The sequence below is a fragment of the Anas platyrhynchos genome, chromosome 27 (assembly GCF_047663525.1).
Source record: "Anas platyrhynchos isolate ZD024472 breed Pekin duck chromosome 27, IASCAAS_PekinDuck_T2T, whole genome shotgun sequence".
NCBI lineage: Eukaryota > Metazoa > Chordata > Aves > Anseriformes > Anatidae > Anas > Anas platyrhynchos.
This window is the reverse complement of record NC_092613.1, coordinates 7845816-7866397: the sequence shown is the minus strand read 5'-3', so window position 1 is coordinate 7866397 and position 20582 is coordinate 7845816. Positions and strand designations below refer to the sequence as shown.

The window sequence follows — 20582 nt, the reverse complement described above, 5'->3', positions numbered from 1 at the left end:
CGGGAAATAAGCCGTCTCTTTTTCCATCCTCTTGGCTGGGAAACTGCAGCTTTTAAACTGTATAGGTGATAATGTAGGGATAGCTTGCTAGGCAGGACACGTAACCAGATATTACCTGTTTGCAACTAATCATCCAGTGCTCTTTGGGTGTAATATTCTGTTAGTATGTATCGCCTTATAAAGCATTGATCCTAAACCTCCAAGGAGCCAAATAGCACCAACCTCTTTATTCTTTTTATTTTTATTATTGTTAATTATCTCTGCTTATATTTACCCCTACTTGCATCTATTTTTAACATCATATAAAGAACTCATTTAGTTGATAAACTGTACATCATAAAGTGATGTTCTGCTGGCTAGGAGACAGCAGCTCTATCAGCAGTCTGCAGACTACGCACTTAGGACAATGAGAGTGTATGCAGAGGAATTTTCTTACCAGGAGCTATGGGATTTAATTTCAGTGCCAAAAACCATCAGCACTTTTATTAACGTGATTGTATGTCATGATACCAGCAATAGCACCAGTTAGACTCTGTAACTCAAGTCTCTTTCAGTCCTTTGTTCCTAGCTGAAAAAGATTGTAGTCATCAAAACAAAGAGGAACCATTTTCTCTCCTGGGAACAGATCGCTGAGTTCCCATAAGGCAAAACAAAATTATGCAATGAGGCAACATAATGTCCCAGGCATGCAGAGTCTTGTTCCATGCTCCCAGCGCTCACATTCCAGCCTGCAGCCGCGGCGCAGGAGCGCAGCACAAAATGGTGGAAGGCTCCGCACCAGCGTGCAAAACGTGCGGAGCCCTCCCTGCCTGCACCCCAGCAGAAGCTCCTCCGCTTCTTGAAAGCTGTTTGTCACCCGGGGAAGGGAAGCCGTGACCTCGCCAGTGTCAGGCAAAATGAAAAAAATATCGAGGGGAAAAGCCCTTCGTACGGTAAAGGCAACTGAGCACGGGGAAATGGAAAATGCAACAAAACAAATACGACAGTAACAGTAGTTGGCAAAGACTTCCTTCTAGGAGGCCTAGCTGAAAGGCAAACACCAGTGGGTAGACGCAGTGTGACTTCTCGATGAGCCAGATATCACGCTGCTCTGCGGCATACAGGTTATCTATTCAGGGGTTGAAGTTTGTCTGCAGCAGTTGTAAAAGGAAGGATTAAGCTTATTGATCCTGTTACATTCTTCTAGGTCCAGAGAGGGAAAAATGCAATTCCTCCAACTTATCAGGTCTACATAAATAATCTGTTTTCATTAAAAGAGAAGAGCTTAACCTTCCTGATAGTTCTCTTGGTCTTCCCTATATATCGTTATTTCTGCTGTATAGCTTTTATCTTCTTCTTGCTTAAGACTCTTAAGTGAATCCATCCATTGCCAAGGCACACTTAGATATGAAGAAGAGACGCATAAAGTTGGGCTATGTTCCAGCAAATCTGTGTGCATATTTTTTTATATCTATATTTACACTATTATTGATAGGGTGCTTAGAAGCATAAGCAGATTCAGAGAAAGCTTTGTTCCAGACACAAAATACTTCTGCAGTAGCATTTTTGAGATGACTCTTAACCTGTGATTTTCCAAATTAGAAACTCTTCTTTCCAAAACAATCTATGTCTAAAAAAGAACAGCTTAAATCCTGGTGGTCTTTAGCATTATTACAATGGGGAGACCATTGTTTCCCATTAACACTACTCCAATCCTCTTAAAAGGAGAATCCTATCTGCACATCAGCCTGGCTCAGGCACATTTATAGCTACAGGTCATTTCTTTCCAGCTGACACAGATAAATGGTTGGACTCGGAACACCTGGTATGATGTGGGTAAAAGCTGGTGGCTCCAGCAGGAAGGGTGAACAGGAGGTTTTTGTGTAGGGAGTGGGATCTTTGGTAGTGAATGGTTCTGTATAGCCCCATACCAGGCTTCTTTGGTAAGCAAGTACCCAATTAAAAGAGGCTCTTGTTAGAGCTGTGTTTCTGCCTGAATCTAATAGGTAGAAGTACCTTAACAGAAAAAGGCACAAAAATAAAGAAACCTCAACTTTGGGTGTGAGTACATAGAAATTAAAGCTACCTGTACCTATCAGCTGAGAATTTCAGTAATGAAATATGAAAAGCAGACAAATAAGCACCTCTGCCTCCATGTGCACTTAATTATTTTCTCTATTATTTTGTACAGAATAAAGTCTGTGGAACTTGCTCAATTTACATTATATACTGGTAGTCCTATTAGCAGTTTTTCCTTATGTAAGTGGAGTTGTATGTGCTTATTTTTATCAGGATTTCCTCTTACTAAATGTTGTTTGTTAATATACCCTATTTCACTCAAACATTGGTGCATCCCCTACAAACAGGTGGCATATACCTTTATCAGAGAAACTGTTAGGAATCTTGCTTGCTGTACTTTTTTTCTTCTTTAAGAAAAACAATGATGAAGAAAGCAGGGTTATAGGTGATGTGTAAAGGGAAGCTCAGCTCCCAAATGAAGGTATTAATGTGCAGAAGTGCCCTGAGCCTCTGGAGTCTGCTTCTAAATAGGGCACAGCCCAGAACATCTGAAGGTCTCTGTGACCCATGGGTGGGAATCTCCTAATGATCTTAGTTATTTTTATATGTCTGCTACCACGTGTTATTCTTCCCTAATGAAGAGAAGCAACCCTACCATCACCAAGTGAGCACACAAAGCTGTGGAGGTGAATGCAGCCTGTAGAAGGAGGAAGAATAAATTAAAGGACAAAATATCAAATAAAGGCACAAAACAGCAAGAAGCAAAAAAGAGGGAAAGCAACTAAGTGTTAAAAGGACGATACAAGCAAAGGACTTTGGATTTTCTTTTTGTTCCTTTTCTCTGCCTTCTGATTTACGGAGCACAATGGGACAGCAGTTCACCAATGCGGAAGGGGAGCAAGCAGAGATTGATGTTGCTGAATTGCAGGAATGGTATAAGAAATTTGTGGTTGAATGTCCCAGTGGGACTCTCTTCATGCATGAATTCAAGAGGTTCTTTGGGGTCCAGGATAACCGAGAAGCAGCAGAGTATATTGAAAACATGTTCAGAGCTTTTGATAAGAATGGGGTAAGTACTAAGGAGTTTTTACGTGGATTTGTCACCGCCTTTTCCTTCTGTAAGCTGGAGGTCTTTCAGTGCAGTTCCCACCCTCCTTACTGTGCTTCATGAGCAAGGTAAGGGTGATGGGGCTGCTGGAGAAGGAGCACGCTCCTGTGCTCTGTATGGACCGGGGTGGGCTTATCTCATAAATCTATATGCTAAATAAGGACAGAATACTCTTATTCAACTGTTGTGGATGGATTAAAAGGTTTAAGGTTAGGCGGTTATATTTAAGATCATTAAATAGCCAAGCCTGCTAACTGAAAAAAAAAATAATATATATGTATATATATATGTTATGATGGGAGGGGTTACAGTGGAGGAAAGTCCAACTCAGGCTTGATATGCAATGGAGGAAGCACGCATGCATATATGCAGTCAGAACAGGTGGCACGTAACAAAATATTGATTTTAGATACTCAAAAGTAAAGGCATGTTTGCCAGTTCGGACATTCTGGTTTCGACTTGCCAATGCCTCCGGCACCAATCCTCCTCTGCCTCCCCATCCTCCTGTGATCTGTGTTGTCTGTTGTCTCAGGGTGTTTAAACTTAAACTCCTCTCTGGAGTCCTGGCGGGTGCCCCCAAGCACTGCAGGGCAGGAGAGTTGTTTTGCTCTCCACTGTCATGCCTTGGGGACGCCTGGGTGCAGAGAGGCACGGCTGCGCTCGCTGCTGCTCTGCTCCTCTAAATGGCACAGAAATTACTGTCCCCAGGAGTGTCTTTTGGCAGTTTCTAATCCAGGTTTTATTAAGAGATTTCTGTCAGCTGTACACAGTTGTGTCATTCAGATCCTCTTCTGTTTCTTCAGGACAACACCATTGATTTTCTGGAGTATGTGGCTGCCTTGAATCTTGTTTTACGAGGAAAACTGGAACACAAGCTGAGGTGGACGTTCAAAGTGTATGACAAGGATGGGAATGGCTGCATAGACAAACCTGAGCTGCTAGAAATTGTTGAGGTAAGTAGGCATTACCTAATCAGTTATTTAAGCAATCATTCTTTGGCAACATCATGATGCATCCAGTTTTTATGATAACTGGGTTTCAAAGCAGCTAAAGGGTAGTGATGAAGGGAAAATGCCTGACCTTGGTGAAAAGGTCAGTGGTTTGGTGGAGCCTGATGGGGTGAGGGGTCAACTTCCCCAACAGTGAGCAGCTGTTGTGGGGTTCCTGTGTCTCTGCTCTGACTTTACTTCCAGACTTCTTACACCAAAATTCTCTGCCCTAGGTAGTGGAAGGTTTCACCCCCTACTCCTTACAGGAGCAAGTTTTCTGCCTGAGCAGTGGACAAGGGCACAGTGGGAGGCATAAATTAGCAAAGGAATTCCATTTGTAATTATTCCTTTCTGGGTTTATGTTTAGTTCTAATTAGTGACTGTGAAGGTGAGAGGAGGCACGAGGTTTGACAGATGGACACCAGGGTTTTTACTGCTATGTAACTTCAGGTAAATACTTTAGTGACTGTACTGGTCACCCCTGCGATGTGGGTGTTGTTACCCTTTCACAGCAGGGTTTGTGAATCAATGGTTATCAAATATTTTAGGATTTGGTGGGAAACACAGAATCAAGAGACATCATCAGAGAATTTGAGTCTACGGAAAGCAAGTTCTTTAGAAAGTCAGCAGCTGGAAAAAAGCAACTAGGTTGTTACCTGCCTCACCAGGGGCAGGTGGGAGAGCATTTGGGGAGCCAGACTGGGGCAGGTTCAATTATAGTTTTGAGGTCAGACAGGAATTGGCCAGAGCTGTGTTAGGCCCTTGCTAATCCCCTCTCTGGGAAGACATCAGACAAAACCCTTCAGCCTAATGAGCAGAGATAATAATGAACAGGTGGTTGTCATGTTTGGATGAGATGGGAGGAACAGATAAAAACCTGCCATTTTCCAGTGGCAAAGTGGAGCGGAAACTGGGGGGTCAAAATGTGTGCTAATACAGGTTTGATCTTGCAGCATGAGCATGAGCATGAGCTCCCTGGGAGAGAGGGCTGGGTAAACCCAGGTGTGCCTGGCCTCAGGTCTGCTCAGGCCTTAGAAAAAATTGCACTGAAAACCTTTTTTTCTAACCTATGATCTTCTTTTCAGTCTATCTACAAGCTGAAGAAAGTGTGTCGGTCAGAGGTGGAGGAGAGGACTCCGCTGCTCACGCCAGAGGAGGTTGTGGACAGGATATTTCAGTTAGTGGATGAGAACGGAGACGGTAAGGGATTGATGGCTCAGATTGTATTCATGCATAATGAAAAGTTATCTGTGCTGGGCAGGCTAGTTTTAATTATGTTTATCAAGAAATCACTTAGGCTTGTCTTGTTACTCATATTAGACGTGTTGGGTTTGATTCTGGTCTGTTCATGGTCAGAATCAAGAGCAACTTGGTACAACAGGAGGAAATAATATTATTTTAACGTAAAATACCCAGGGCTCACTATTCTTTCTGGATTTTGAGGCTGCATGGATATTGTTCTCTGGAAGTTCCTGGTAGCCACAGAGCAGGTCCCAGCCTGAGTAAAGCCAATGCTCCAGCCAAATCAGAGCCTGCAGGACCAGACTTGCAGTGGAGCTCCTCCTGGAGCTGCATGTGTGAGCCAATGCAACACTTCGTGCTAGCCAAAGGGACAGGGCAGGTGTGAATGGATTGGGTTATGGTGTGGTTATTTGTTTTTTTAGCTAGCTGGCCTATATAGTTTATACGGGGAGATTTAAATATAGCTTTTGTCTTATTAGAATATTGTCTCCTGAACTATAGGAGGTGGTTTTGGCTTCCTGTTGTCCTCTTGTCTTATCTGTCCTGTTCTGTTTCCCCATCTTGTGTCCTCCTCATCTCATACACAGGGCAGCTGTCCCTTGATGAGTTCATTGATGGGGCCAGGAAAGACAAGTGGGTGATGAAGATGTTGCAGATGGATGTAAACCCCGGGGGATGGATCTCGGAGCAGAGGCGGAAGAGTGCTTTGTTTTAAGAGGACCCAGTCTGGACATGACAGAAAGCGTGATGCAGACTACAGCTGTGGCTCTCTTACTCCAGGGTGGTAGTGGCTTTCCTTGTTAATGCAATCTTGCCATCCAAATGAAAACTTCAGTGGTTTAAGAAGCCGTATCTCAATCTAAAACCCGTGCGCTGCAAGGACACCTGGTACCCAGAGACTATTTTTGGCCCATGAATAAGTCTTCCTGTGTACACAACACCATGTTTGCCAGCTCTGGCTTTTGGTTACACCCCAAGGAACAAACTTCTCGTGGCTAACTGCAGTGGACCCTGCGCAGTATCTAACACTGACGACAGAATCAGGAAGTGAGAAATCCTGATGCTGTGGTACCATCTCCAGCACAGAGTAGTGCCTGTGTCGTTAACATCCGCAGGTACAGACATCAAACCAAAAGGGACAAGAATTGAGGTGCTCCGATGGCAGACTTCATGCACTCAGGAAGTCTGTTCTGTAATACGTACATGTTTAGTAGATTACTAATAATGTATAATTCTTGGACACTGTTGTATCATTATCAAAGGAGAAATACATTATGAGGGTTTGCATTAGATATAAGTTAAGATAGCACACAGTAGAGGGAAATACAATGTATGGGCTGGGCAGGTGGACCAGTAACTCCTTGTGTCTCCTGCTGTGGACCAGAGTCTGCTCCTTACACCCACTCAAACAGGTTTCTGTGGGGCTGGAAAAATGGCATTTCCCTGCCAAGCAGCAGTAGGAACTGTACCTCTGAACAGCCACATCTAGAGGACAGATTTGCATGAATGTGATCTGCTTTTTGAGGCCCTGTTTTTTACTGAATCATTGTTTTAAGATAGTTTTCTCTGCTTTGTGAAAATGGAACAAGCCAGGAGTACCTCCAGGAGTTTCCCTGCAGTGGGAGAAGTTCCCTGTGGAATGAGGATGCAGGAAGAGCTGGGTTTTGCTCAGCAGTCTCACCACGATGGCAGGGCTGGTGCTGCTTTGTCAGCAGGACCGTAGGATGAAACCAGTGACAGAAAAATCCAAGTGAGTTACTGAAGTAGTACAGTGGTTTTACACTGGACTTAATTTAGCTATGCTACAGATATAAAATTTGTGCAGCTTGTAGGTTGAGCTTTACTGTTTATACAGCTACCCCATATATCTATATAAGTATGTTTATATGGGAAGAATTTGAGCTGACTAATACTTTCGTTCACTTTCATCGGATTTATTGGATTTTTTACAAGAAAATATTTACCTGCAAAATAACATGAGCTTTTCTGTTTTATTTGTCTTCCCTTGGGATCACTGGGCCAAGTCATGTCCGTGAAGAGATTTGCAATCCTTTTTTTTTTTTTTTTGTGGCCTTTAATCACAAGAGTTATCTTTCGTTAGGTGATCATTTTGCTGGTTTTGTCAATTTAACCAATGTTTAAATTCCAGACTAGGAGGAAGTATTCAGGGTAGGGCACAATCAGTGCTAGAGTTCAAATGCATATACATTTCCACTTCTAAATAGCCTTTCTGAGAGTTCTCTGTAAATACACTCGCTTGTGGCCTGTCTACTTATCAGAGTAGATTAGACTTCTAGATTTTTTCTGCTGTTCAAAGCTCATTCAATTCAATAGTTTATCAGTCAAAGACCTGAAAGAAAAACCTTGCTTCCGGCTAACATCAGGGCCTGGAAGAAAAGATTCACTTTGCTGATTTTTCAACTCATGGGCCAATGCTTTCACGATAGGTACAAATCTCTAATTCCCCAAGTTTCAGCATCTCAAGCAATGTAATGCACTTCTCTTCTGCTTCTCACAACTTTTAGTTATATGGAGTTGCATACTGTAGTTTTATGTAAATGTTTTGAATTTCCATTCTCTTCACCAGGCTCTGGAGGAGCTGTCGGGCACCTCCCACACCCGCAGTCCTGTGCCGGGGTGGTAGAGGGCATCCTAACACTGAGCACTCGCGTGGCTGGTGGTAGAAATTTTGTAAGAATTTAATAAAGGATTATTAATTTGTTTTGTAGTGTTTTTGACTCAGAATGAAGCTGAAGGCCTGAGGGGCTACTGTTACGGTTTTTAAGACTGACAAAATGGATTTAAGGGAAGCGATGGGAGTTGAGTGCAGCGGCTAACCTGGGTAAGAAACATAAGGTGGTGATGGTATTGCATGTAGAGTAGGAAAGGAATCTTTTCTGCTCTGTAATGGCGATGAGAAGCATGCATACGATAAATATCAATTTTCAAAGGAATATCAAATTTCAAAGGAATTTGAAATAGTTGCTTGATGGTGCTGCCGAGAGAGGGCGCCTGTTTTGCCCCACCAGGACTGAAAGAGGAACTGCAAAGTTTTCGGGCTCAAAGTGAAGCGCTGGGCTCAGACACAAGGCAGCAGCAGTGCCCATGGGGATAACCCTTGTGTTAGAGCTGGCAGAACCCAGTGGAAAATCTCTTACCAATCTTGTGATCTTTTGTCGAGAAAGCACAAGGTGCTTTAGTCTTAGTCCTCTGTTTAAATCCACAGGTATAAACACTTTGATCTCCTCCCAAACCCAACTCGACACTCACATCAAGGTACTGAAGCCAGACCTTCTGCATAATCCATTTTCCAGACTCTCAGCCCAGTGGGAATTGGATTTGACTGATCGGATTTCTTGTTGGTCTAAATGTGGAAACGGGATGGCTCGGAAAGGGCAAATGCCATCTGATTTTCTGAGCTTCTTACCACCTGCACTGATGCTTGATGTACCCAAGGCTGGGGAGGATTGGAGGTGGAATAATCGGGTTAGGAAGCTGAAGGTGAGGCTGCTGCTGAAGGGGGCTGGCTGCGAGGGTCTGGGAGCCAAGGAGGCAGCACGTCCTGGGGTGCTCGGGAAGGGACATTCCCAGGGAAGGTGCTGAGCACAGTCCTGGGCAGCAGCAGTAACGAGGCTGAGGAGGAAGGAGGATAATTATCTCACTGTGTTTAGCCATACTCTTTATTTGTCTGACCTTGGTGTCCTGCAAGGAGAGGTTCACCTGTGGGTAGCAGGGTTTGGTGGCTGCCCAGAGGGAGGTTTTGTGTCCAGGTCATCCCCGAAGCACCTGTGTGCAGCTTCCCTTTACAGTGCTTTGTTAAAAACCAGAGCGGCCGTGCCAGGACATCCACAGCCCGGTGCTGCTCGCCCTGGTGGCTTCTTGTGGCCAGCTTCTTGTACCTGGTCATTTTCTCCCCACGCCGGTGCTGAGCTCTGGCTGTATGGGAGAATTACTCACTTCTTTGCTTCCTTTTCAAACCAAAGTGCAGCTCAGAAGTTTGGAGTTTCAAACGCATTACCCTTAAAGGCTTCATACCTAAGGTAATTTAATGGTATTTCGGGATGCGATGTGTGCCATGGGAACACTGGGGCTGTGTTGTAGGGCACGCAGGAGGTCCCGGATCACAGGGGGCACTGCAGGGATGGTGTGGTGCCAGCGCAGGGGCTCAGCAGCCTACCCACCACCAGGGCTCCACAGGGCTGAGCCTTCTCCAGCCCTTGCCAAGTAGACATCTAAACCCCACGGAGATAACTGCGTGGTGCTACCAAAAATCGCTCCCCGAGTATCTCTGGTGTAGCAGTGACTCCTAACAGCCGAGCTCCCAGTGCAGTCCCTGCAAACCGGGGGCAGAGCTGGGCCTTGGCCTCAGACCTGTGCAGCCTCCTGGGCATCGCCCATTGCCCCTCAACACCCGCTCCCCAAAATCGCCACTCCCGCAGTCACTGAGTGAGCAATACTCCTGTGGCAGCTGTTCAGCTGCCAGCCACCATTTTGAAATAAATTCATTAGGCGTGATTAGGGCAGAGAGAGTCACAATATTACTTTTTAATTATTTTTAATTTGCTTTCTTTGAGGCTGAAAAAAAACATCCTTTTGAGAGAGACGCTGAGGTCTGCAAGGTGTCTGGCCAGTCGGCTATTCTGAGGCAGCCCTTTTAGAATAACTTTGTCTCTAGGAGTTTCCCATTAAATAGAAATTGGGCTTGTTGGGGCCTCTTACAGCTTCTTGGGAATGCAGAGGAGAGGGAGGCTGAAGGAGGAGCTGCTGGCGGGGCTCTCTTTCCCTCTGGGCAGAGGACAAGGGCAGGACAGAGCTGTCTTGCAAAAGAACTGTGTAAATGAAGCCAAAACAAAGGTCTCTGCCCTTGCATCAGAGAGTTAATCTGTTCTGCTGGAAGCAGAATGGTTGATTGACAGAAAGAAAAAGCACAACCTGAAATAAACTTGTAAAATATCTTTATTAGGTCACTATAAGATCGGAAGTACAAAAGCTTTCAGGTAAACTGCTGTCAAATGAAAAAGACGCGCAGGAAAAATGGTCAGAAGGTTGCTTACAAACTTCAAGCATCCAGTGATAAGTCACACGTCATTCAGCTGGGCAAGAGCTCCTTCCTGGTGCCCCGTGTTGCCTCACCACGCCTGAAACCAGCTCCCACCAGATGAGGAAACTCCTCGCCAGCCGCCTGGCCCTGGGCGCAGCCCCAGAGGTGGCACGGGGCAATCTCGACCAGCACCATCTGAACTGCTCGGAGACGACTAGGTAAAAACACAGAATGCTTGAGGGTGCCACAGAGCATAACCTGCACGGGAGTTGGTTTGTCATACAAGTAATAAAACATGCAGGAATATTCCTACAAACGCATGTGAAACCAGTCCCTCTCAGGTCACTGCCACTGCAGCCCTTCCAGGTATTTCAGGGAATAGCAAACCCTTAAAGTTGTTTTAAAAAAAAAAAAAAAAGGCACCATTCTCTGTTTTTAATGCTTTAAAACAAAGAAAAGCTGCTGCATTCACCACTCTTCTTTTTCTAGTGATAGATGTTTTTATCTTATAATATCACTAATAATTACTAATATAACAAATCACAGAATGAGTGACCAAAACCACTGGTCTCATTTGCTCTGGGGGAAAGCATTGAGGATGTTCTGGAAATGTGTATGGAAAGAGAAGGTTCAGATCTGCTTTCTAGGCCTCGCACATTCAAATGCTGCCCTGCTCTTAGAGGGGACGCTCACCTCTGCAGAGCTCAGGGCTCTGCAGGCAGATGCGCCCTGTTGCACCACACCACGTCTGTGCCCCGGAGAGGTCCCCATGCAAGAGCAGACCCCTCGTGCCAGCTGAGCTCTGCGTGTCCAGACGCACACGTTATATGGATGCTGGTGTTGGCCACTAGCTCGGTGTAAGTTTTGTCTGCTCTCTTGTTTAATGCACTGCATGCTCTGGCTCTCCCTCCCCAGGGAGGGGAGGCTCTGCACAACTACGCAGCAGCAACATTCAGAGGCACCCGAATAGCGGCGGGTGCTGGTGGCCCCGCAGTGGCTGTGTGTTTCCAGCACTGCAGCTCCCCCTCCTCACCCAGCCCGTCCTGCTGCGGGGTGAGCACGGCTGTGCTCGGGAAGGGATGGCCCAGTTGGTGCCCGGCGTGCCCTGGGTCCTGCCCAGCCCTCTGCCACAGGAGCGATGCCTTCGAGGGGACGCCGGTCCTGTGCTAGCGGGATGCTCTAACGCCTCGTCACGCTGGTGCTGGGCCGCTCCCCACAGTCACAACCTCTTTTGTTTCAATAATGTGAGAAGGGGGGAGAAAAGATGGAGGGAAGGTGTCCTGGAGCCTACTGGGCATCCTCCTCTGCCTCCTCCGAGGCGTGTGGGTTCTTCCCATCGTTCTGGATCAACTTGACGATGTGCGTCAGGTCCAGGCTGCGGGTGAGGATGTCGAGCAGCACTTCATCCTTCTGTACACCCTCCATGAACTCCTCCAGCGAGAGCTCACCTGCAAAAATACGGTCAGAAAAGGCTCATCGGGCCCTGCAGCCTTCAGCCTCCACCTGCAGCCTCTAAGCCAGCCCAGAGGAGCTACGGGCACGGGATGAAAAATGAGGCCCTCCCTGGGTACCATACAGCCCAAACCCCCTACAGCTAAACCCTGCCCAGCACAGATGGTGACGTGGAAGGGGAGTGGGAGCTAAACCTTGGCAGAGAGCCCAATGTCCTGCTATCTGGGGACATCCAACTTCCAGAACTCGCGGGGAAGGAGGAAGGTGAGGGCAATATTTGGCGTTGCATAAGGAAGTTCCTCACCATCTCCGTTTATATCGATTTTATCAAACACCATGTTTGTGAATTCCTCAGCTGTCATCGTATCGTTGCAGCGGTTGATAGCTCGGATGGCCTGCAGGGAGAGGAGGACACACGGAACAAGTAATGAACTTTATGCATATTTATATATCTACCAGTAAAAGTGGCTAAGTGGTCTGACATGAGAGGCCAAACTTTTTTCAGTCTTTTATGTTCTGAAAGGAATAAATGAGTCCTTTCTAAAAAAGCTGGAGATTAAAATCACTTTAAATTGCAATCAATGTATTAAAAGATTAAGTGGGCACACTGGGATAAGCTAGGAGCTGTTCACCTCTGAAAAGCCTTAGATTAAATTCAGATGCTTATCTCAGCCTGGGTTTCAGTGGATGCGGTGGAACAACAACCTGCCACCAGAAGGCAAGGGCTCGCTGCATGCCGGGGCGTGCAGGTGCCGCGGGGAGGTGCGGGGCAGCGAGGCCAAGACAGGTCCAGCGAGGGCGGCCGGTCTGCTGGGGAACCGGCAGAGGACAAGCAGGGGTTTGGCCAGTGCCTACTAATTTACCAGGGAGGTGTCTTTTGGGTTGGAATATTCCTTTTACAGCCTTTCTGTCTACCAGTGTCTAATAACCATCGTCTGGGGAAGAAAGGGAAAAGCTGAGCCCACTCACTTTGATGATGTTCAGCAGTTCTCCCCGGTCAATGCAGCCGTTCCCATCTACATCGTAGAGCTTGAAATACCATCGCAGCTTCTGATCCACCTTCCCTTTCAGGACCAAGCTCAGGGCTGCCACATACTCCATAAAGTCTATGTAGCCGTCCTGAAAGCAGAAGGTGAGAAGCTGGGTGAGATTCAGAGCTGGGCAGGGATGTTGCCGGTCACTTTTGGTAGACCCCACGGATAATGCCACTTCCCTGTATTGGGAGGGCTCTGTTTTAACCCACAAAGAGCCATTCATTGTGTGCTAATAATGAACGAACACAACAAACTCCACTCAATGTGTGCTCCTGGCTTGGGGACTAACAACCTGGAAAGCCACCCTGTGATACAGGAATCTCCTTGTGCAAAGCAGCAGTAATTCAGAGGTCAAAGAAGAACATGCTTATGCAGATGAGCCCTGATGGATTACCTAACGTTTCACACTTCAGTTCTTTTCTGCTGTAAAGGGGCTTGCAAACCTCTGTGAGAGAAGTGAAGCCGGGAAGCACCCAACACCCTGCTGACATCTTGGCACAGGAAGGCCCCGCTCCTTCCCTGGGCCATTTGTGCATCTGGTTCACTCTTGATCATGTTAAAAGCACGAAGTTTTATCTCTTACTTTATCTGAGGAGAGTTTGCCCACCACCGGCTCAGTCCGTGGTGATGGGAACGTCCAGGAGGCCCTCTAGCCCAGGTTGCAGTACCAGTGCAAGGCCAGCCTGGGGCGAGATCCTGTGCCACCAGCCTGCTTCCACGTGCTGCCCGGTGACATTCACCACTTCTAGGAAGTTTGCTGAAATGCCTGGTGCTGGCACTGCAGAGCAATTCGGTAGCACGTACTGTTGATTTTGGTACCACACACTTTGCACTGAAAGCACTTCAGTGGAAAACAGTACCTGCCACAAAACCATGGGAAGACTTCTGGAGAGGATAAGGCAGCGTCTCGTCAATGAACAAAGCCACGGACTGCCCCCTGGGGCCAATTCCAGGGGAAATCTGCTCTGCTCCACTGCTGCAAGATCGGGATTAGGAGCAAATCACTGCTGAGCCCCTTCCCAGCCAGGATTTCCTGAGCATCAATTCCTTTTCCAGGCACACATTCAAACACCAGGCAGTGAGCAAGGCAAAGCCCTAGGCACAAGTAAAACCACCTGAAGGATTTACAGCATAAATTGTGTTATTTTCAGTGGGATTAAGTCCATGAAGCCATCAGACATACTCCTCATCTCACAGGAGATCCCGCACCGCTTGGGCACTCTGACAGCCCTGCACGCAAAGCTCTGCTGGGAATGGCAGCACACATAAAGTCAACAAAACTGCAATCCATTTGTAATTTAAAACAATAGGAAAACAAATCCAGTCTGTTCTGCAAACCATAGCCCATGCCGTGCTCAGGAGCTGGTTGTTTCTGCAGGAGGACAGCCCATGTTCTCATATGCCGCTCACTTTTTGGTTCCTCTCTGCCACAACATTAGGTATTTAGGGGTTTATTTATTTATATATTTAAGGGCACTTCATTTTAAAGGAATCACAGCCTGCCAGGTAAAACCCCACAATTCTGATCATTTAAAATTAAAAGGGAAATAGGGTGTCTCTTCTTCCAGAACAGTCAGCAGGTGAGGAATTTCTGTTGACGGGTGTCTTATACCCATTTTTTCACATTACTGAGCTTATTTTACAATTTATGAGGCAGCAGAGAATCAGACCACACATTTTTAGAGGCACATTTATACCTGCTAACACCCAAATACTACACATGCGATCTCACACACAGAGCAGAGCACAGCCAATCAGCAGGTCGAGTGGGAAGGACAATATTTACCTTATTAAAGTCAAACGTCTCAAACATTTGCTCAACGTATTTGTTCGCTGATGGACTCAGGTTTTTCAAGCCAAAAAACTGTTTGAACTCGTAGAGGGTGAGCTGGCCCGAAGGACACTCCGTCATGAACTTCTTGTACCACTGGTGGCACTCGGTAGCGCTCAGCTCCTCCACGGCTTTCCCATCCATGTTCCCCATCTCCGTACCAAGCGCCGGTCACTTTGCAGCCCAAATGGAAAATTTGTGGATGTTTTGCTGAAGTTCTGGGGGCTTTCCTTTAAATTCTGCTTCTTGCCTTTAAAGTCCAAGTGTTCCCAACGTTGCAGGGATCACAGTATTGGAAAAAAGAATTGCCTTGTGCACTGACCGCTGTGATTCAGTGCTGGCGGTGACGCACGCGGGGGTCCTCTCTCTGCCCAAGCAAATTTAAAAGCACAAAAAGAGCACAGAAAAGCAGACCGGGGGGTGACATTTAAGTACCCAGCAAATCCTTCCTTGGCCAATGGGGAGCAGGGTGGGGATGGGCACCCACTGGGAGCATTAAGCGTTCGGGGTTAAAATAGAAAGGAGGTAAAATGGGAAAGTCTTGCAGATTACAGGCCCAGCAGAAGATTAGGAGGGCGGAATTTGCTCCTTGAGAGTGTAATCTCCTAATCTACTTCATTTACAATTTTGTGTGAGCTCACGTGAGCAACAACTTTTGCACCAAAATCAATGTAAGAAGAAACTCAGAGGTCCCTGTGCTGTTACTGTCTTCTTGGTCTCCCTTAGTCCTACTCTGCTGGAGGATTTCCAGGTGAGAAATCAATGTGAAATTCAGGGAGGGGAGAAGTGTGACTTCACTAAAGCACATCAGTCAGGGGAGGACTGGGAGACAAAAAAGCATATCCTAACAAAGTAACAGGGGCCAGACCCTCCATGAGTACAGAAATCAGTGTAACTAATGGATTTCTACCTGCAGAGAGCCCATCCTGTAGCACTTTTATTTTAGACCTGACATGCTTCAGACAAAAGCCCAACTTGTATGTGTTGCAGAGCGTGGTATCGCTTCTGCTCCGAAGTAAATTAGGAATAACTCTGCTAAAGTAGGTGGCATTACATAAGCATAAAAGAGTTATGAAAAAGGAATTAGATGAGGAGTGCTAATTGGATGTACTAATCCTGCAGTCGACGGCGGCGGCCGGCTCAGCTCCCCGCTGCACACAGAGGCTGTGAGCAGTGGGAGGCCCCGGCAGCGCCCCGGGCCCATCCGGAAACACGGGGAGCTCCTAATGTTTGGGTGCTCGTTAATAGCAGAAAGGGGGTGTGTTAAGGGTGGATACGAGCTCGCCAAGTGTTCCCAGTGCACCCAGTTATTTCATGTGGAAGCGGGGACGCCTCACGCTGCCTCCTGCAGAGAGCTGCAGCGGTGCCCGGCTGGATTTCTGCTCCTGGGGCATCTCCTGTCTGAGCAGCACAAATGAAGTGTGCCTTCCCCATCACTAAGAGCAATGCTGTGCCTGTGTCCGGGAAGCCTCACAACGAAGGCATCCTGTCAGAGGAGGAGCAGAATTGAGGCTCGACCAGAGAAGTGGTGAAACCTCCCCAGGTTTCGCAGCCTGTGCTAAGGCCAGGATGGAAGCAGATGAGCCTGGCTGGGTGGTGACTCCTGCAGAGCCATGCACTGTTGACACCCCGTGCCTCTGTTTAAATAGTTGGCAATAAATGACAAGACAAGTTGGACCGGGTGTTAGGACAAAATCTGTGCTGTGTGGGGAGCAAAGCCGTGACCTCGCTGCCTGGCCCCTGACTCAGTGGTCACTGCAGGGCGGGCTCAGGTGGGAAGCTGGAGCCACACCGATTGCTGCTTTCATTGCGTGGCTTTATTGCTTTGGACTATGGCTTTGTGTTGAGGACAGGTCTCCATTTCATGATGTTGGCGCTTGAGACGTCTGTCACCTTCTTGGTGTGATCGGTGTCATGGCAAAAGTGGTACCCGCAGGTCGGCCGCTGCGCGGTGTAGAAGGGGCTGTACGAGTTGGAGCAGTTTGGTGTGTAGAAGAGAAACTTGAAGGAGTCAGGCTCACGGCCCCCAAAATGGGCAACAAAGGGAACAAAGCGAGAGGCCAGCGGCTGGTCCTTGTGGTGACCTGCTGGGGACGGCTGCCTCTTTGGGGTGGGAGGGGTACCACGGGCATCCTGCGCCAGTTTGGTCGTCTCCATCTCCTCTGGTCTCTTGTGGTCTTTGCCAGGGGCTGCTTGTTTTTCAGTCATCTGTGGAGAAGAAATGTCAGACAAACACACTGCCTGCCCCTGCACTGCCTTCCTCCTGCAGTGCTTAGCACCCCAACACGAGAGCTGTGTGCCAGTGGCCAAAAGTCTTACTGAAAATAAACCAAAGACTGCTGAGTGGCTTGGGCTCATCCTCCCAGCGCTTTGGGGGGATGCTGCTTTTTCCTTCAATGTTTGGCACAGCAGAGCTCTGGTCCCAGATCGGGACCAGATCGGGGTGTCATTTATAAATAATGGTAATACATGCTTCTTCCATAGCCACGTACAGCGTTCCCCAAACAGCAGCCGTGGCAAACCAGCCATGAAATGGTTTCACCAGCCTGCAGCAGGAGGTGCACCAGGGCGTGCGAGCGATGGCATCTGGCAGTGCCATCCTTTGTGGGGCAGCCCCTTAATGCCTCCCTGCCTCCTGCTTCTGTGCTGACTGCTCTGGGCATATCTCTAAGTGTCGTTTTTCGCCACAAAAATGAAGGGAAAAATATGATTTTTGAAGCTAGTGAGGCAAGCTTGTCCGTGCAGTCAGCTGGGCCACATTTCTGAAGCCCCGGAGCAAGATGAGCACCAACATGGGTGTGCACAGTGTGGGGGGGGCAAGGGCTGCAGAAACAGCCTGGTTTGGTTTTGTGCTTGCAAGAACCCTTTGCTAGAGGACGTGGTGTGGTCATGTGCCCAAAAACATGCGGCCCTGCCTTGTGCCCCTTGGCTACTCCCAGGCTGTGCTCGGCTGCAGGAGTATTTTTGCTCTGGTTATTTAACCGTGACTCAGTTATCTTGTTTCCATTGATGACACCTCTGTGCCAATGGAAACTGGCTCTTCCCCCAGCAATTATCCTATTTACTCCTGGGTGTCCTAAATAAACCCTTTGCTGACTGGCTTTATTTTTAACCGTGTAAAGAGGTTTCCTATTTTCCGTGATGCCATGGCTTACTTGGTGCTCTATTTTGGTTCTGGGTAGCTGGCTCTGAACAGCAGCTGCTAAACCTGTTACGAGGGGGACACCAGTGAATCATTTATAGAAATCTCCTTAACAACCTCGGAGGGAAATGATGAGATCCCCCAGGTTGATCGCCTCTTTTTGTCTCTCATTTCCCAGAGGCAGCCACCTGCAGTCACTGCTGCAAGGAAAGGCCGGGGCTCCCAGCACTGCCCACGGAGGGCAAAACGCTGGGGGCCGAGTCCCGAGGGCAGACCTCGCACCACTACCTCCGTGTCAGCATGGTTTGTGAATCCCTGCTCTCAGCACACGTTGGTTTGCTTCAGAGCTGATTCTACCTGCGCACACGCATGATTACAGGCTATTGCTTCGCCCGCTTTGACAGATAAGAGGCAAGTACGCACACGACCGTGCTGCTGCAACTGCATCCGCCCAGCAGGGAGGCATTCACGTTATTAAGGTGCATCTGGGGTGTGTAGGTGAGGCCCTGCTTGCTTTGCAAACCTAACTGCTAAGTCACGTAGATGTCTTCGGACGTGTGAGCCTTGCCTGTGCTCTGTGGGGCAGTGGCAGGAGGAGCGAAGTGCTGGGTGGGACCAGCTTTGGGCTTTGCTCTTGCCCCGGGGTTCTCCTGCCCGGGGCTTCCCCCTCACCCTGTGGGGCACTGAAGTTGGCAGGATCCCTGTGTGAGGGCACCTGCTTACGTGGCCCTTGTTGAGGGGAAACACCAGCTTGACGTCCACATCCCTATTTATGGCACTGGGAGCTGGGATTAAGAGTCCCGTGTAATCCTATTGCATTCAGCCATGCCTTTAGGTCTCTAATCCCTCCCAAATTGCCCGCCGTCTCCCAGAGAAGATCCGCACAGGTGGGGTCACAGGGGCCAGGCTGACTTCAGTCGCCAGGGTAGCGGGGAGGGCTCCTGCCAGCAAAACCCTCCCAGGGCTGTGCTCTGGGGTGACGCCGTGCCTGCTGCCCAGGCCATGCTCCCACTGGCACCGCTCCCTCCTCGGCACGCAGGGACAAATCCCACCCCACCAGGGCAGTCTCCTGTCACCCCAGCCCCTGGGCATTGCCACACTGGGGCCACCAGCCCAGCCATCCCCCCTCAGCACCCCTTTTGCCCCAGCCACCCTCAGGACGAGGGCTTCCCACCCCCGTGTCCCGCAGGAAGGGGACACCGTGCATCTCTCCTGCAAACCACGAGCTGGGGCTGCCACCTGTGAGGACGTCTTCCCGGGGGGGACCCCGGTGTGCGGGGACATCTGGGACAGAGGCTGGAGGTGGCGGAGCTGCTGAGGACTGTGCCAGCCACGAGGGCCTCCGGGGCCACCGGGGCCATTGTGACCACTGTGGTGTCACCGGGGTGGTGGCTCCCGGGCGACGGGTGCCCAGGCTGAGCAGGGTGCGGAGGAGTGGAGGATCGCGGGGGCTCAGCCATGGGATTTGGGATGGTGCCTGCTGCAGCTGCTCCCATCCAGCCACAGGCTGCTCTGCTGGCCCTTAAACGTGCTCTGCTGCCACCGAAACGTGGCCTTGGTGGCACGGACCTGCTCTCCCTAGAGACACGAGCTGTTTCTCTGTGTGTGCTTCTCCTCCCACCTCATCCCTCTCTCCTTCGGGGCCCAGCGGGGGAGCCTGGCTGCACCAGCACCTCGCGCTCCTGCGAAGGCGGCATGGGGAGATCTGCATCTGCAGGGCGCAGCTCCGCGCGCTGATGCCAAGGCAGATTGTTCCGGGCTGTTTGCCCGTGTGAGGATCAAAGACAGCCCCACGCTGCGGGGTGTTACGTCACAGCAGCGCTCACAAGGCTGTTTCTGTGCCACAAAATCAGCTGGAAAGGGCAAACGCCGTGGAAGTGGCTGAGCAGGAGCGCAGCTGTGTGCAGGGAGCGTGGAGTGAACGCTGAGGAGTTCTGCAGGCGGGCGAAGCACACAAAGGGGGCAGTCTGTGTTTATTAACGGCAGGCTGAGGGTAAAGAGCAAAATTTTCCACCTGGAACAAGTACAAGGGAGTGTGCATGAGCGCTCGCAGACTTGTTCAGCTGCTTGTGTTCACTGGGATAATAAATGCACCTCAAAGCGCACATCCCTTCGTGTTGCAAGGAACATGTTTTGTGATGGTCCCCACCCCGGTGAGGCACACGTAGGGTCACTGCCCTGAGCTCACAGGTGCTGCTCTGGAGCCCCCTCCTCTGCTCTGCTCCACAGCAGTGAAGAAATACCAGAGACCAGTGCCGGGCATTTTCTCAGCTCAAATTTTGCGATTTGACTTCCCCAGCACTTGCACATTTTGCTCTCCCACTTTAATATTCACGTGGCCCCCATCTCTGGGATGCCCTGGTAGGGAGCTGAACCATCCTTTCCCACTGCTGCACAGCCCCTTTGAGGTCTCTGCAGTGCAGCGACGTTTTGTGGAACAGCTTTGTGCAGAGGCCCAGGCTTTCTCATTCCACACAACTTTATTGGCTTCTCTTCTCAGAACAGTTCCTCTTCCCCTTCCCCTTTTCCTTGACTTTCTTTGTCTCTCTGGATACCCTGCGCAGTTTGCTCAGTCAAGCATTGTAAATATCAGCCAGCACGTGTGCCCGGCGTGTCTTGCAGAGATATTGTGTCCTTTGCTCGTAACATACAAGCCTTCCTTTTTGCCCATCAGCAGGTGGAATAAAACTGCTCTTTCCGGTACTGCGTGGCTCCTTCATCCCATCTGGTTTCTGCTTTCAAGAG

At 48.8% G+C, this 20582-nt stretch overlaps 2 protein-coding genes across 3 annotated transcripts; one reads left to right on the top strand and one right to left on the bottom strand.

The window, feature by feature from the left end:
• The first annotated feature begins 1593 nt into the window (after positions 1-1593).
• GUCA1B (guanylate cyclase activator 1B) lies at positions 1594-8059 on the top strand. Of its 2 annotated transcripts, none has more exons than XM_021274984.4 (5): positions 1594-1804; positions 2640-3067; positions 3910-4059; positions 5181-5295; positions 5925-8059. In XM_021274984.4, exons 2-5 carry the CDS (start codon positions 2864-2866, stop codon positions 6050-6052), a joined length of 597 nt encoding a protein of 198 aa, XP_021130659.1. In that variant the 5' UTR covers positions 1594-1804; positions 2640-2863; the 3' UTR covers positions 6053-8059. The 2 variants fall into 2 exon arrangements, with proteins under 2 accessions (XP_021130659.1, XP_021130658.1); XM_021274983.4 differs by having other exon boundaries at positions 1594-1922.
• A 2253-nt stretch (positions 8060-10312) lies between these two features.
• GUCA1A (guanylate cyclase activator 1A) lies at positions 10313-16523 on the bottom strand. Its single transcript, XM_005023319.5, has 4 exons — positions 14651-16523; positions 12800-12949; positions 12135-12225; positions 10313-11826 (listed from the first exon to the last, which is right to left on the bottom strand). The coding sequence occupies exons 1-4, from the start codon at positions 14846-14848 to the stop codon at positions 11666-11668; spliced, it is 600 nt and encodes a 199-aa protein (XP_005023376.1). The 5' UTR covers positions 14849-16523; the 3' UTR covers positions 10313-11665.
• Positions 16524-20582: the final 4059 nt, after the last annotated feature.